This window comes from Manduca sexta, chromosome 1 (assembly GCF_014839805.1).
Source record: "Manduca sexta isolate Smith_Timp_Sample1 chromosome 1, JHU_Msex_v1.0, whole genome shotgun sequence".
NCBI lineage: Eukaryota > Metazoa > Arthropoda > Insecta > Lepidoptera > Sphingidae > Manduca > Manduca sexta.
This window is the reverse complement of record NC_051115.1, coordinates 2032365-2050209: the sequence shown is the minus strand read 5'-3', so window position 1 is coordinate 2050209 and position 17845 is coordinate 2032365. Positions and strand designations below refer to the sequence as shown.

At 35.5% G+C, this 17845-nt stretch overlaps 1 protein-coding gene and 1 long non-coding RNA gene across 3 annotated transcripts in view; one reads left to right on the top strand and one right to left on the bottom strand.

The window, feature by feature from the left end:
- The window catches only part of LOC115452598, a 40575-nt gene extending 25995 nt beyond the window's left edge, over window positions 1-14580 (bottom strand). Inside the window, exons 1-4 of one of the 2 annotated variants that reach the window (XM_037446941.1) lie at window positions 14452-14580; window positions 12770-12841; window positions 10752-10933; window positions 9400-9538 (exon numbers count right to left, since the gene is read on the bottom strand). In XM_037446941.1, the coding sequence (XP_037302838.1) occupies window positions 9400-9538; window positions 10752-10933; window positions 12770-12841; window positions 14452-14533 (475 nt within the window). In that variant the 5' untranslated portion in view covers window positions 14534-14580. The remainder of the gene's footprint in view (window positions 1-9399; window positions 9539-10751; window positions 10934-12769; window positions 12842-14451) is intronic. The other variant, XM_037446984.1, reaches the window with a different exon arrangement.
- Window positions 283-2519, top strand: LOC119193706. Its single transcript, XR_005114025.1, has 2 exons — window positions 283-569; window positions 1882-2519. It is a non-coding gene; the product is annotated as an uncharacterized LOC119193706 (long non-coding RNA).
- Window positions 14581-17845: the final 3265 nt, after the last annotated feature.

The window sequence follows — 17845 nt, the reverse complement described above, 5'->3', positions numbered from 1 at the left end:
AAAAAAATGTGACATATTGAAATAAAAATGTACTTATTCAAATTATCAAACACAGATAAGTAGAATATTATGATTATTTATAAATTAAAAACACAAATTTTTAAACAGTATTATTTTTAAATTGTTTCTTTTTCAAAACACTAACTGTAATATAACCTTAAATTTTGCCTTGTCAAAGAGAAAAAGAAAAAAATTGACAGATAGTAAATATCGATTAACATTATTTAAATATCTTCAAAACCGCTCTTATTGCCTCACATCTACAAATACAATACTCTTTATTGTTACCATTATTAAATAAAAACACACAAACAAGCTTGATACATTTTCTTTACAAACTGCACCTAATGATCTCTTTCTATGTTGAGCCCGAATGCGTCCAAACATCACATCACTACACCTTATCACACATTACCAACATAATACTATTGTAATCATGCTTATCATTCCTTATCAGTATGATTTATGTGCTCGCGGATCGAGTTATCTTAAGTTGCGAAATATTATCAATACTTTACAGGTATTTAATTTACATCCGTCACGAAGATTGGGGGCGTTTGGAGAATAGGGTACCGGACTCATTTTTGTTCTTTACTATTATGAAATATTTACATAATATAAATTATAACAGAAGGAATTATTAAAATCCATTAAAAAATCAAGTTATAAGTCTTGGAATGTCGGTGGAAGGGATAATTAACAAGAAACAGAAAAGAGACGAAATACCCACATTTGACGTCATCGGGAATTACGACGCGTACGAAAGAAAGAGACGAAGCGATATCCCCACAACTCGCCCACTTCTGCACGTTACAATATTTCAAATATGAATTACTGGCCCATTTTTTTACCAATTTTTATGTAGTTTTCGCAGGTGTGCTTCTTTTTCGTATTATTAACCATTACATGTAGAATAATGAACAAAATCAAACATAGGCCGGTTCCCTACTCCACCGCGGTGTCCCCTGCCTGTTGTAAGGCGACTAAGATAGCCATCAGGGGTTCATCTTAGTGTACGTAGTGCATATTGAGCACATTGTAGTAGTGTTGCCCAAATGCAAGAACAAGACGAGACTTAGCCAGTCTTGGTCTTGGTCTTGCGTCAATACACCTGATCTTGGTCTTGGTCTTGGTCTTGCGCTCCCAGTCTTGGTCTTGGTCTTGGTCTTGCAGCAAGAGTCTTGCAAGTCTTGCAATTACCTATTAGTCTATTACTATTTATTAAAGTTTACTTTAAATCTTAGAAAAACGTATTAGAATTGGAACATTGTGAGCTTGAATTAACATAGCCATAGTAAAGATCAAGCAGATTAATAAATAACTGAAGATTTGATAAGAAATTCGAAAAATCAACTGACCTATATGTCGTTTTCCATGGAAGTAACTGTTTCTTAATAAACATTTGTGATTTATAAGCTTACATTTGCTAAAACATGTAAAAAAACAAATTAATTACAATAACTTGACTGTATTTTAAAGAACAATACTTATCTGTCTAGAAAGAGATTGAACCTTCAACTTATAAGAAATTTAATAAAAGAGTTTTACGATTTATCATTGTATCCCAAAGTAAAAATGAAAAATTATTATTAATATTTCCCAATTGGGACCCGAGTGGGGCCAAAGTGGGAAATCCCAAAGTAAAAATGAAAAATTATTGTTAACATTTCCTAATTGGGGCTTGAGTGGGATTTAAGTGGGAAATCCCAACGTTGAAATAGTAAATTATTGCTAATAGTTCCGCTTGAATAAATCTAACTCAAAAATTTTTCCTTGTATAAAATAATTTGTTAAAATATTAATATTTTGTAGAAATTGTTATTAATTAAGTGACTAACAAAGAAAATTACTCATTGTTCACATAATTATTATAAATTATAGTGACTGCTAAAGTGGAATTGTGATAAAGGAAATCTGACATCGCAACGTAGTCAACGGTCATCTGACTTTCAAATAACATTAAAAAACCCGGCGAGTATTATTGAATCTAATATTTTACAATACATTACACTTCACAACATTAATTACACTGCTCATTTCCATGAGTTACGTCTATACACACATTGGCAACGCTAGAATCTCGTTCTATTTGACAAAAGTGGAAATAGAACTGACGATTTGCATTTCTTGCCCCAGACAGCATTAAAAACTACAAAATTCTACTTGAATAACTCAAAACATAATATATCAGTGTTTTAGTAAATAGTGTAATTTTGTAAATTAGTATTAAAGTACCCGCCCCACTACTTCACTTCACCTGTTGGCCTTACTCTCGCTAGATCAAAGGTTTTCTGTTCTCCTTATTTATTTTCAGTACATCAAAGCACAAAACTTCCACTATGCAGACCCGTAAGGCTGCAGCTGTAGAAACTGAACTGAAGTTGAGGACAGCCCTAATTGATCTGAGGGCATACAAAGACCAATGCCAGAAGCTCCTGCAAGAACGTGAGGACAGCGAGGAGGAAGTGGCCATCATTGTTAACAAAAATGCAGCTCTTAAGCGTCAGTTATTAGAGTTGCATCAACAAAATGAAGTTCTAGTGGAGGAACGGAACAAATTACAAGCCGGTCACAGATTCCTTTACTCACTGTAGTTCTTTATATGAGGCGGCTCTGTGTAGGATTAGGGACTTAGAATCAGAATTAAATAGTGCCAACAACATTATAAATAATCTAAATGTAGAAAAGGAGTGCTCTGAGGCAGCGGTGAACCAAAGCTTATATACTGAATTAATTTGTGGAAATTTTGACCCGCACCCAGTGAAACCTACCTTAACAATTGATCTTACTGAGGATGACTCACTATTAAATAATAATCAACCTAATGTGCATAATTTGAGTCATAAAAGATAATTAAATATATAAAATTAAATAAATTTATTAAAAAACATAAAAGACTTAGCCAGAACCAAAAACAGTTTGCCAAGAATTTAGCTTTAAGGAAGGAACGTAGGGCTTTATTAGATAAATTTAATAACTTCCAGATAAAATTAGAAGATAGCAAGAGCATTTATGAAATTGACACCCAGCATTTGTTAAATGAAATTAGAATGCTGGAAGAATCTCTAAGCTTAACATATAATAAATATATATCTTCTAAAAATAAAATTGATGAACTTCTTTTACAATTAGATAATAAAACAGTGTCTCAGTTAGATCATGTTACAAATATTAATAATAACTGTAAAAACTTGTCAGAGAGTACTGCTGTGGCATCTGAGTGCACTGTGTCTTTGCTTGACACAGAAAAGATTGTCATGGGTGATGTTCAGTGTATCGGTCAGTTAAACCACCAGTCTACCAATATGAGTAACGCTAAAGAAGAGACCCATTGTGCGGGATTTTCTACGGTGGTATTTTCAGATAACATAGGGAAAGGTTTTGGTACATTGCTAAGTAACAGTCTCGAGCACTCTGTTACTAATAACTGCCTGTCAGGAATGCACTATAAGGATATTGTTAAATGTTTAATAAGTAAAAAATATAGTTCTCAGTCTTGTATTGCTCTTTTAGTGGGCAATAGTGAGAACTTATGTAAAAGGGATATTACAGAAAGCATTGCCTCTATGACCAAATTAAATTGTAAAAAGTAATATTATGTGCATTTCCCTTTCTGGCCAATGTACCAGACAGGTTAAATAAGCACATTCACATGTTAAACAATCATATGCAATTTTTAGTAAGTCACTATAGTGATAAACTGTTATTTTTGACATAAATAAATTTACAGACAATTGTAGATTTTCATTGACTAGAGATACTATGTATCTGTCAAAATTAGTTAAAGTTAAGATTGCTACATTGTTAGCATTTAATATTAACTCAGTCATAAGTACTATGACGAAGTCCTCCATTACTACATGTTTTAGTAGTATTACTAATATAAGTGTAGTAAATAATTTAAACAATTAGTTATGACAACAGAGAAAAGTGACTTAATATTAACTCATCAAAATATAAATCGTTTCTCTGGCAAAATACTTGACATAGAATTATTAGCAGAAAAATATAATATTGATATTTTATGTTTTACGGAGACATGGTTAAAAGCAGATAAAATGGCATTTAGTGTTAGTGGCTACAGAGTCGCCAGCTCGTTCTTTAGGATATCAGCAGAAGGTGGAGGCACCATGATCCTCATCAAGGATGGTGTCTCTCACAAGGATAGGCAGGATATTGTAAAACTTTCTGTAGAACGAGTGTGTGAGGTCGCGTGTGCAGAGACCAGTGGTTTTATTATATTGTGTGTATATAGGCCTCCTTCATCAAGTATATTGGCATTTATTTCTAAAATGGAGGATATTCTTAAAAAACTTAAAATGAATAATAACGTTTTAGTCTGTGGGGACTTTAATATAGATTTGCTAGTGGATTCCACAGATAAAAGACTTTTTGAATTTACTTCAATCATTTAATCTAAACTGTCAATTTCTCGAGCCGACTAGATTAACTACAACTTCAGCTACCTGTATTGATAATGTTATTTCAAATTTTAAAATTAACTCTAAAGAATTATTAGCTGGCGTTCGCTCAGACCACACATGTCAAATGGTCAAACTGAATTGTGAAAGCAATAGAAGTAAGAACATAGTACAATTTAGACCCCTAACCCAATATAATCTACAGAAATTTAGTGCTAGGCTTAATTTGGTGTTGCCTATGCTGACTTGCGGTTCAGACAACCCAAATAATATGTTTAAAACATTATTAAATGGTATTACAAACATATTTAATAAAACATGTAGTGTAAAATCAGTGCCACTAAAAAATAAAATATCATTCAGTGCTTGGGCAACAAACGGTATTAGACGTAGTAGAGATGTTCTCTATGAATTATATGACAGAAGGTCCTTTACACCCAATGTCGAATTTAATAATTATGTGAGAACATACTCTCAAATTTTTAAACGTGTATGTAGGTATGCTAAAGCTGCCTATATCAGTAGTCATATTAAAAACTCAGATAATAGAATTAAAACTACTTGGAAAATTATTAATACTGAAACTGGCAAAAATAAAACTAATGACAAGATTTTATTGAACATTAATGACGAGCTAGTTTCAGATAAATATAGAATAGCTAATTACTTTGAACATTTTTTACTAACATACCTTTTGAAACGACAAAATGTCTGCCATCCTCACCAGGGGCAGCTGAGTCGTTCTTAAAACAAAATGTTGATCTGTCGATTCCAAATTTCGAATTTGAGTTTGTCACGCACTCTGATATAATAAAAGTATTTAAGAGCTTAAACATAAAAAGCACTGAAGACCTATGGGGTTTATCTGTTAAAGCGTTGCAGTCAGTAATAGACAACATTGCCCCAATTCTTGCGGAAATCTTTAACTGCTGCGTCAGAGACGGCATATTTCCTGATCTTATGAAGGTTAGCAAAGTAGTACCAATTTTTAAAGCAGGTTGTTCTAACACCCCTCTAATTTCAGACCTATTTCTATTTTACCAGCCTTAAGTAAGGTATTTGAAAAACTAATGCTTAACCAAATGCTGGTGTTTTTTAATAAAAATGGGATCTTACATAATAGACAATTCGGCTTTACAAAAGGCAGATCCACGCAAGATGCTGGACGTGCTTTAGTCAAAGCTGTGTTAGATGCTTGGGAGGGATCCCAGGATGCACTGGGGGTCTTTTGTGATCTTTCCAAGGCATTCGATTGCGTCGATCACAAAACCCTCATTTTAAAGCTTCATTATTATGGTATTAGAGGAATTGGACTTAAACTAATATCTTCATATTTATCAGGTCGAAATCAAAAAGTATTTATCGACAACGTCTCCTCTGCCGGGTCCGCAGTTAGAATTGGGGTTCCCCAGGGTTCCATATTGGGTCCATTCCTATTCTTAGTTTACATAAATGACCTGCCTTACATGGTTGATAATATGGCAGATGTAGTATTGTTCGCTGACGACACTTCGATTATTTTTAAGTTAAATAGAAGGGATGAGAATCTCGGTGAGCCACATAAAGTACTTAGTTTGATTTCTGACTGGTTCTCTTCTAATATTTTACTTTTAAATGCCGCAAAAACGAAATGTGTCAGATTTTCGTTACTGAATAAAAAAAAAGGAACTAAATATTGATTTAGATGGGGATAAATTAGAATTAGTTCCCTCAACGGTCTTCCTCGGGGTTTCAATCGATAGTAAATTGCAATGGGGCCCCCATATTCAAAAAAATTCTAGTAAACTGAGCTCTGCCGTGTTTGCTATTAGGAAGATTAGACAATTAACTGACGTGGCTACGGCAAGGCTAGTGTATTTTGCATACTTCCACAGCATTATGTCCTATTTTATTCTTCTGTGGGGCTCTGCTGCAGATCTGCAGACCATTTTTATCTTGCAGAAACGAGCGATTAGAGCTATTTACAACCTTCGCTCTCATGATTCCCTTAGGCAAATGTTTAAGGAGGTGAATATACTGACTTTGCCGGCCGAATATATTTTTCAGAATATAATGTACGTACGTAAAAACCTTAGTACTTTTATTAAAAACAGTGACTTGCATAGTCTAAATACCAGAAATAAAAATAAATTGGTTGTCCCTAATCATAGGCTCTGTAAAACCAATAAATCTTTCTTAGTTAATAGCATTAAGTTCTATAATAAACTTCCCTTCGAAGTTACCAATTTGACCGAACAAAAATTCAAGTGTTATGTTAAGCGTGAATTAATGTGTAAAGGATACTATACTGTATCTGATTACCTTAATGATAAGACGGTTTGGAAAGTTTGTCCTGCACACAATGACCCACCATGTTAGCACACATTAGTAATTAATTAACTGCCTAAAATGTCTTTTGTTACATGTCTCACATGCTTTTTTTTTTTATAATAATGACATTTCTATAGTTCTAATTTGACATAATCATATCATATCTTAATGAAATGTAATTTTTGAAAGACGACCACCCGATCATGTTGTGTTTGCCTGTTCAATATCACTATTTTTTTTTTCTTTTCTCATGATTGAAAACTATGATTGTAAATGTAGGCGAATGCACGCTGTACGCCGTTATTTAAGTATGAATCTATGTTCTCTTTTATTTGCTATCGCTAATTTTATTTTATGCCGCTCCAGGTTTAGTCGATTGGATTTCATCTTATCCCATGTTAACGGTGATGTGCGTGCATTAGCTTATATAACTATTGTGACTATGTACAAGAAAGACTTGGAAAAAATACAAAAGAAGTACTGAACAATTGATGACAAAAAGAAAGCCCGGAGTTTCTTTCTGCCTTTCGTCTTCGGGTAGTCATCACTTAGGTAGCTAGTGAAAGGCTGGTAGGTTAGCTAGGCTAGGGCTCATGTCCTCACCGGTGAGGATCGCGACGCGTTACCCTTCTATTTCCCCCTACTTGCCAGCCCGAGCTGCTTACTTCGGTTTGTACCTAGTCTTTTGTATAAACTTTATCCCTAATTTAAAATCTCCATAGTTATATAAGTGATTTTAATAGTTGTTTAGAAATAATAATTATTCTTATTCTTTGTTTTGACGTATCATAAGTGCAACTTTGTTCGCCTACGTGATAAATAAAGTATTTTATTTTTTTTATTTTTTTTAACTAAGATAAACGAAAAAACAGAAACAAATATTAAACATTTAACCGCAATATTAGTAATATCATCTAGTTGATTCGATGTACATCAAATAAAGCGACGAATGTAATATTCCCGCTTGGACCAGTGGTAACGTGAACGACTGATGATCAAGAGGACCCGAGTTCGAGCCCAACTGACGACAAGGATGCATTCAACCAATAGTTCACTTTCTAATCGAAATATAAATTTATAGTACCATCAGAGTCCGTAATTCAAAATTATTTTTGATTTTTTGAAATTTTAGATTTTTTATAAATTTAGATTGGGATCTGATGGGGATTTCCCAATTGGGCCCCATTTGGGATTTCCCAATGGGGGCCCATTTGGGATTTCCCAATGGGGGCCCAAGAGGGCTTTGCGTGACATCCCAAAGTGGGCCCCAAGAGGGGCCCCATTGGTCGCACTTTTAAATTTCTAGTCGGGCTATCCTTACCATTTTATCCCAATCATAATACTACTTGCGTGATCAGTATAATGTATTCATTTTCATTCTAAGCACTCTGAAACTTATTTATTCTTTGGAACACCTGTAGGTACTCTTAAAATTCGAAATTATTTTGCATGAGTATACCTACGCCCTATGGCGGCAATCAAATAGTGTCAAATGTTATGATTTCGGCGTGGCGGCAACGATTGTTTTAGATTTCAAAAGAAGCCGCCGGCGCGTGTATCATAACCATGTACTTCCGAAAAGCGGCAAATTTCTTTGAGAAGTAAGTACAAAACCTTTGATGCCGCATTATCAAAGTGCCGATGGTTAAAACATAGCTATGCATGCACTCAGTTTGATTTTAATAGATATTTTTTATTCGCTATGTTTATGGTATTAGTCGTAATGCGCATAGGTCCAGTTTTTCATATTCTTTGATACAGGTTTTTGCGTCTCATAGAATTCCTAAGCGTACCTACCTATACACCGAACTGTTACACCTAACTACTCAGTGAAATAGCGCTAAGTCCTAGCTGCAAGACGCAAGAGTCTTGCAGGCTATGTCTTGTTCTTGCTCAAGTCTTGCACGGTCAGTCTTGGTCTTGGTCTTGCTAAAAATACGCGGTCTTGTTCTTGGTCTTGGTCTTGCAAAAACGCAAGAACAAGACCAAGACTGCAAGACCAAGACTGAATTTGGGCAACACTACATTGTAGTGACCCCTGGGATGCAAAGGCGTTGCTAGAGGAGGCAGGGAGAGGCAGCCTCTAGAGATTCTAAAGTCTTAAGTCATTGACTTGCTTGATCGATCGTTCCCGTACGAAAATCGAATGAATTCACCAATTCCATTCTTAATATTCGGCGCTCAATTACGCTCTGCTCTGTGTTATTGTTAAAGCGGGAGAGAGGGAGTTGGGGAGGAACATGTGCTCTCGACTTTACCTACAATTCATACTTTTCTTATACTCCATATTAACTCTCCTCCGGCCCTGGGCCATCGGCTGGCGAGGCTCTTGCCGGGATGGACGGCAGCGTGGACGCTGAGAACGACCTTCAGTACGCGAGTTCTTCTGCATCATTGATACGGCAGTAGCCATGCCCTTGGCAGCCACTGCTCTGATATCCTCGAGCAGTGATATTAAGATCCTTGCTCAGTATTAATTGAGGTCTAGAATTCCCGCCTGATATGTCGAAAGACTCGCCCATATCATATCATGGGACGAAACGCACATAGCAAAATTAATGCCAAGGTTACACCTCCACCTACATTGTCTGGGATAAACGTGTAGATCAAGTTTACAATAAGATAAAAATAAAGAAGTCTGTCCTTCTAGAATAATAAATCAACTCACCTGGTTCAATATTTTCCATCAACACTTCGACGTAGAGGTCTCTAGTCGCCTTGTTGTGCTCGAAAGGGAATCCCAGAGACCTCATTATCATCATGTCTATCTGTGGAGACTTAAGGCAGTCGTATCCAAGAATCACCGTCTGTAAGATATATAATGAATTAACCAGGCAGGCAAGTTATGCAGCGATAGCCTAGTTGGGTGTGGAACAGAATGCCCAGGCGAATGTCCGCAGGTTAAAATGCCAAGGGCACACATCTCTGACTTTTCTAAAATCATGTTAACGTTCGCTTTTAAAAGGTGAAGGAAAACATCGTGAGGAAACCTGCACATCTGAGAAGTTCTCTATAGGAATATTGAGGGTTTGTGAAGTCTGCCCGCACTACAGCGTGGTGGACTAAGGCCTAATCTCTCAGTAGTAGAGGAGGTTCGTCCAGTGGGACAGTATTAATACAGGGCTGATATTATTCTAATTATAGCCGGGCATAACAAAGTTTGAGAGAGTCAGCATTTTTTTTTAAACGAAGTTCCGCGGCTTGTCGCTTATGCTAAATGTAATTCGGAAGAAAATCGTCACGTAAATACCTGTGTAGCTAACAGTGTTTGTTATCTATAAGAAATATATCGATGTTGAAAGGGTTATTGACTTGAGCGACATTCATTTTACACTAAGTTTCATACATGTTTAAAATTAGCTCTTTTATAACATAAAAAATGTCCGTATAATCAATAAGCCTTTCTGTCAATATGCTAAATACAGAGTAGATTGTATTTTATTATTTATTTGAATTAGCTATTGATATATATGTTTGTATATTTGTATTAAAACCCGCCATACTGGCCCACGCGTGTCGCGTTCCGAGATCAGCTTGCATATATCCGGTTCGAACAGGCATAATTGTGTCGACTGACTGTAATCTCTCGTCAATCTATTCTATTGACCCCACTCCTCTTATTACGTGCTGTAGGATCTTTGCCATGCAAGAAAAAAAAGTTCTAGCCGCCATATTTAAAACTAAATACTCACAGCGGCGATGGACTAGTGGGGTGTGGAACGGACTGCCAAGACGAATGTCCGCAGGTTCAATACCCAAGGGCACACACCTCTGACTTTTCTAAAATCATGTGTGTATACTTTATGAATTTATCGTTCGCTTAAACGTTGAAGGAAAACATCTTGAAGAAACCTGCACATCTGAGAAGTTCTCTATAGGAATTTCGAAGGTGTGTCAAGTCTACCAATCCGCACTAGGCCAGCGTGGTGGACTCAGGCCTAATCCCTCTCAGAAGTAGAGGAGGCCCGTGCAGTGGGACAGTATATAATACAGGGCTGATATTATTATTATTATACTCACATGCGGCTCGAACACCGAATGTCCACTTGTAAGCATAACACAGCGTCTCTTCCCGTCAGGGTTGACGAAGACTAGAGCATGGTGGTCGTCAGCAGGTGGCACCATCACAGGAACGAACTTCAGGCAAGTCTTGAATGCGAACATGGACAGCGCCGTCATAATCGCAAATGACTGTTCGTGGTCTAAAAAAATGGATCGTTAAAGAATAATGAAGTTAGTTGGTGGTGTATTTCGACAGTTTCCAAGAACAAAATCTCATCTACATCTAGTTGCAGTGTGAAGGTTTAAGGTTAAGTGAAAATATAAATATCAATTACTTATTTCAAAACTATTGATTGTTAAAAATTAAATTGGTAACAAAAAATAATTTATCTTCTATTTTAAAGTGAGTAATTGATTTTTATATTTTCACTTCACTTGAAACCTTCATACTGCAACTAGACATTTTGTGAAAATATAAATATTAATTAACAATTTCAAAACTATTGATTGTTGTTAAAAATAAAAAATAAAAATAATAATGTTAACAAAAAATAATTTTATTTTTATTTTGGGGTGAGTAATTGATTTTTATATGTTCAATTAAAACCTTCAAACTGCAACTAGACATTTTGCAGATAAGATATTATTCTTGGAAACCGTCGATTTTATATTCGCCCGGACAGCGAGCAGCGCACACAAGGTGTTAAAACCCGCCATAGTGGCCCACGTAAGTGTCGCTCAGGATCAGCCTGTGTATATCTGCTTCAAACAGACCGGCATAATAGGGTACCGGACTCATTTTTGTTCTTTACTATTATCAAATATTTACATAATATAAATTATAACACAGAAGGAATTATTAAAATCCGTTAAAAAATCAACAAGTTACAAGTCTTTGAATTTCGGTGGAAGGGGTAATCAACAAGAAACAGAAAAGAGACGAAATATCCACATGTGACGTCATCGGGAATTACGACGCGTGCGAAAAAAGAGATGAAGCGATATCCCCACATCGCGCCCACTTCTGCACATTACAATATTTTAAATATGAATTACTCGCTCATTTTTTAACCAATTGTCTATGCAGTTTTCGCAGGAGTGCTTCTTTTTCGTATTATTAACCATTACATATAGAATAATGTACAAAATCAAGCATAGGCCGGTCCCCTATTGTGTCAAATGGCGAGAAGAAACCCCTTTTGTTAGTTGACGTTCTATCTGGACACACCTCCGCTTACCATCAGGTGCAGTGGGGTCACTGCTGTGCATATATGAAAAAAAACTGATTTTAAGATAATTAGATATACAGACATAAAACGCGATAGCCTATTTGGGTGTATATGTGAATTATCGCTTGCTTTAACGATGAAGGAAAACATCGTAAGGCATTCCTATAGAGAAGTTCTGAGGTGTGCAGGTTTTCTCACGATGTTTTCCTTCACCGTAAAAGCAAGCGATAATACATGAAGAATACACACATAACTTCAGAAAGTCACAGGTGTGTTTGGGTTTTGAACATGCGGACATTCGTCTCGGCAGTCCGTTACACAACCAACTAGGCTATCGCCGCTATCCTTTATTAGGGGTAGACAGTGGTATAAAATGATTTCTTATGTTTATGGTTGTTGGTGGTCTGATCTACGCAGAATGAGCTCACAGTGTCTTGAAGATTCTGCGTAGATCGGACCACCAACAGCTAAATTTTAAAAAAGTTGTATAATTGAAAAATGTAGGTAGATATTGTAACTTTGAATTTGCGGATGAACAACACCTCAGTCCCCCCCGTGACCATGAAGGCTGCAAAGTCTTCGAAACGTCGGGAGAAAAATAAAAAACAAAAAACCACGATAGAATCCGGAAAATTAGTTTAATTTCAGTGGTATAAAAGGCAAGGAATGAGCTTAGAAGAGAGGTAAATGCTCTTGCTGGCAGCATACGTGTCACGCCCCATATAGCTTTTTTATTGGCTTAGTAGACAATAATACTATTATATCATAATTAAATTAACTTAGTAAATCGCCAAACAAAAGACTTACCAAAATGATCTGGGTTTATGTAGAAAGGTATCGTAGCGTTCGGCCAGTACACATAACTTTTCACATTTATTACTGCAAGGATAACGCAAACTAATTAATTGTCTCACGTTATACTAAAGGCAGAGGCCAAGAGACGGCCTAAGGTGTCGGCGAACCGGGCAACCGCCCGCGCTTTGAGCTAACAGGGGCTTTATGCGGCGCCTTGAAAGATTTTTTTATGATATTCACGAAGAAACTTAAATCCAGGGAACTTTTTTTTGCTCGGCCAAAAGCTAGCGTCGTTTAAAGACACCACTGCAGAGGAATAACAGTAAGGTGGCATTACGGAGAAAGTGCCACGGACTCCCCGGCTCAAAACTTTGTAAATATTCTTGTATTCACAAACAATACTGTGGGGCCACACAGTGCGCCCTAATGCATGGTGGCAGTTTGATAGCTTTCTTTGCCTTTGTTGAGCTTTGTTTATGACAGCCAACTAAATAGAGCAAGAGCCCGTGAACCCCAGACCTTCGTTATTTTATAAAAGCTAAAAGTTTGTCAGCGCATGCTCCCAACACAGGTAACAACGATTGGCCATTATGAAGTTTTGGCTACAGTGGCTTTGGCAGGTACACGGTACTAAAGGTGTGTAAAATACAGATTTAGTTTCATCAAATAATAAAGTGAGATTTTATGGTATTACCTTCAGAAAATTATTAAAAATCACGTTATTCATTGACAGACACTTAACATCGTGGCAATCCCTTGCCAGACACCCTTAATGTTCATGAAGTTATAATTTTATTTACGTTATAGTATAAAAGCTGATTTTTATATATAGTACTTGGGTAATAACTAAATAATGTTTCCTCGTTAGCCAGACGTTTTTGATACACACACACCTTTTACACACCTTTAATACCGTGTACCTGCCAAAGCCACTGTAGCCTAAACTTCATAATGGCCCATCGTTGTTACCTGTGTTGGGAGCAAGTGCTGACAAACTTTCAGCTTTTATAAAATAACGAAGGTCTGGGGTTCACGGGCTCTTAGACTAAAAGTAAAGGTGTATCGTGGTTAACCGACACAGGGAACTCATTCCACAAGCGTGCACCCTTTCCATATATTTTATAATTCTCTTTGGTGCAACCTGAACTGTAAATGATTTATCAAGGAAATTGACATAATATTGTATTTTTATTGAATTCATTATTTTAATTTTGTTTTTTTTTTATAATAATTTCATATGTTTACGCGAATGTTAGACATTAAAATCGGGTCGTGTCCACGTACCACGAAGGCTTGCAGTCTTCGAAACGTCGGGAACAAAAAATAAAAACCGTGATAAAATCCGAAAAATAGTTTTTTTTTTTACTGTCCCCGGCTTTGGAATTCGTTTTTATTAGGTCTACACTTTACATAATTATTGTAGATAGTAAATTTTACTTCTTACTAGTAACGAAAGGTCCATTGTGCAGTCAAGCCAACATTAAGTACTTTACTATCAAACCAGATAAATTTTTATTTGCGAATTGTGAACCCTCATTTTTTGGCCACGCCAAAGTAGACCCTGTCAAGTCTCCCCCAACTAGACCCTGGACCTCATTGGGAATCAATGATTTAGGCAATTTTATTGCGGGAAAGGCTTTTTGAGCGAAACTGCAAGCAATAATCTAGTAATATCATATGAAAAAGTAACTCACTATCTTCAAAATTAAATTCCATTTCATTACAAAATGCCAAATATAAATTAAATACACAAATGTACACCACGAACCCCTTCATTTTCACATTCAAATAAAAAATAATTTGATTTACGAAACTTTATGGTTTCCAATAATTCAAGTTATTGGAGCATTCATAAACATTTTATTATGAACAGAGATGGATTTCTAATCGAAGAGGGGGAACAAAGATTTTTTCCGGTGGGAGAGTGTCTCCTAGGTGGCTTTAAATTTTTTTGGAAAATTTACATTACCAAAACGTGGTTTATCTAATAGTTGCAAAAATAATGGGCAATTTAGAAGCAGCATTGAATTGACAATTTTAGTGGCATTTTCACATCCGCATCATAAAAAAATAGAAAACACCAAAGTAAAAATAATGTAATGTAGTTAAGGATATGATTTAATTTTTTTAATACTTATATGTATTTTTATAAACTTCAAAAGATTGTCAATTGCAAAAATTTTGCGGTCATGTGATGGTTACTCAATTTACTGTGAAATAGCAAAACACCAATGAAAATATTTCATATTATAAAGTATAGGACTCAGAACAATAACTAAAGCCAAAGAAAACTTACTAAAATAGCTATTAAATATATAAATTGACACTATTTCTAAGATGAAAGACTAAACTAAATGTTACGAAACATCAATCTTATTCTTCCCAAATAATACAGCTTCTATACGAGAGTGAGTGAAACATCAAATATTTAATATAATTATATTTATTTCCAGATTGTGTTAATTACCCCAATTTTAGCGTTAGAAAACTGTTTAAACTCCAGGTTTAAACGCATCGACACCTTTTTATTAAAAAACTAACTAATTTAACAAAATGGCAGGTTTTAAATACGTAAAAATAAATACACTCCACGTGCGAATTACCATCGACATATACATATTTATCTAGATCTGGCGTTCCGAATATTCACTGTGTTCAACTGAATTAAACTGCAATCCATTCAAATTGACTTAGTATGGTCAATATTGACAGCTTGTGGTTGTGTACGGAGTGGCGCTCATGATAAAAGTCCTCGAGTCTAAGTGTAAACCTGGATGTGAATAAAAAAGATTAGTCAAATAAGTAAAATTATTTGTTGTTCAAGGGAATAAATAGGTTATAACAGTGACGTTTTGGTTGCAATTTAAGTTCAGATTTTGAACAAAACGTTCGTGTCTATAGAACATACGTCAATGCAAATTATCTTATGATTAAGAAATAATTTATTCTTGAAACATATAACTATTGCCTAAGATATCTCTTTATCGATACGATAAGTAGATTATTTATGTAACTTATGATGTAACTGCAGGATTTTTTGTTTTTATTCGTTATTTTTAGTTATTTATTAAATTCAATCAATGATACATTATTACATTTACAAAAAGTCCAGAAAATAATTATATATAACACTTAATCTAGTGGTAAGAATATAAATAGTCCAAAATATATTTTATTTAACAAATTTTATTTTATTATTTGGATCAAATTACGACTTTTAGAAAACACAGTAAGAACTATAGACTAGAATTACAAAAATAGAAGAGATTAATTAAGTCTCATTATGTCCAGTAGTTACACTGGGTACAATGTCCTTCAAACTGGAACACAACAGTGACAACACACTGCTGCTTGGCAGATATAGACATTGCGGTGGTACCTACCCAGGCAGACTCTTACATATGACAGACCTACCACCAGTATTTTACGATCGTCTATCTAATCTAGACTGCCTCGTTGGCATAGTTGTACTGCATATTCGGTACGGCAGCGCTCTGGGGTCCTGGGTTCCAATCCCGGGTCGGGCAAAGTGATATAAGTGTATCAGCCCAGAATCTCGACTTTGTACCCGATGTTGATAGGCTCGCCCCCTATCATGGGACGGAACACACTTGGCGAAAAGTGGGTGCTCTGATTGCGCCTCTGCATACCCCTTCGGGGATAAATGCGTGATGTGTGTTTGTTTTTTGTCTTATCTAGACACAAGGCGCCTAGAGTGATCATTTGTCTCCCGCTTTCCCAGGGCTGCTGTCAACCCCATTCCAAAAGTAGAGTCCCCGGCGCATCTTACAAATCACACAGTTACCAGATTTAGGATTTGAACATACGACTTCCCAGTCCACTGTCCGTATATATACTGCTACTAGGTTTAGATCCCGGTTTCGCCCGCGTGAAGGAGTTTTCCGGGATAAAAAGTAGTCTATAACCTTCCCAGGGTCTTAAACTATCTCCATACCAAATTTCATAAAAATCCGCTCAGTAGATTTTGAGAAAATCGATAACATACGAACAGACAGAATAGGGGACTTTATTTTATACTGTGTATAGATATCGCCAAGGAATCGATAGTAATTTAGATCAGTAACCTCTTTAAGGCAAATATAATAAATCTACAATTACTCTACAACTCTTTTGCAGGTTTACCATGTTAAATTACTGAAATTAAGTTTCGTAAATATTTTCTTGTGCGCTCAATAGATGGCGCCAGCGTAGAATTAGATCGCGATAAATGTTTTTTCTTTTGAGATTGTGGTTTACAAGCCCGCGAAACTAGTTTTACAGTTTCGTATTTTAGTCCATTGAAAAGTTACATTTGGGGTTGCGTTTTTTAGAGGACGCAATTTTATTTTTTTGAAGTGTAGGGGGGTCAGTCTAAAGCTAAAACCAAGTTTGTGGGGTCGCCACCCTTGTCCCAAGGCCGCCATCTTGAAAATTGGGGTTGAAATGGTTTTTACGGTGTATCTCTTAAACTATTTATCTGACAAAAAAAATGTATAAACATTTTTTGTTGCAAATTAAATTTTCTACAACTTTGATCCAGTAACTATTTGTCGTAGAACTATAAATAAAAAAGTTATAAGCGAAAATGTTAAGAAATTTAATGTTGAGCAATGTCCATAGCAACGTCATCAGAACGTGTGTTTATAAGGTTCATAATACTTTTTTTGTACTCTAATTAATACCCAAATACCCAAGGGACCATTAGGGAACAAAAGAACATCTGCCTGCTATTATTATTATTATTTCTAACCTCTCTTATTGTAAGAATAGCTGATAATATTGTGTTGAAGTTGTCGATCAACTTATATCTTTTATGTATTCTAAATAAAGAAATTATTGTGAGTATACAATTGCATCTACGTTTCTTGTCCTTTCTAAATCTCTTTGATAGTAGCGAAACCTGTTTTTCTTAAAATATAGTACATACTATGGTCACTCATTTTGTTATTTACCGAAGACCACCTCACTCATTTACAATATAAAATAGTGGTCTATTCTAATGTTGTGAACTGGTTTTATTGGTGTACCAATTAATAATTCTTTATGTATATTGTTCCTTTGCCAAATAATTTAAAAAAAAACTACACA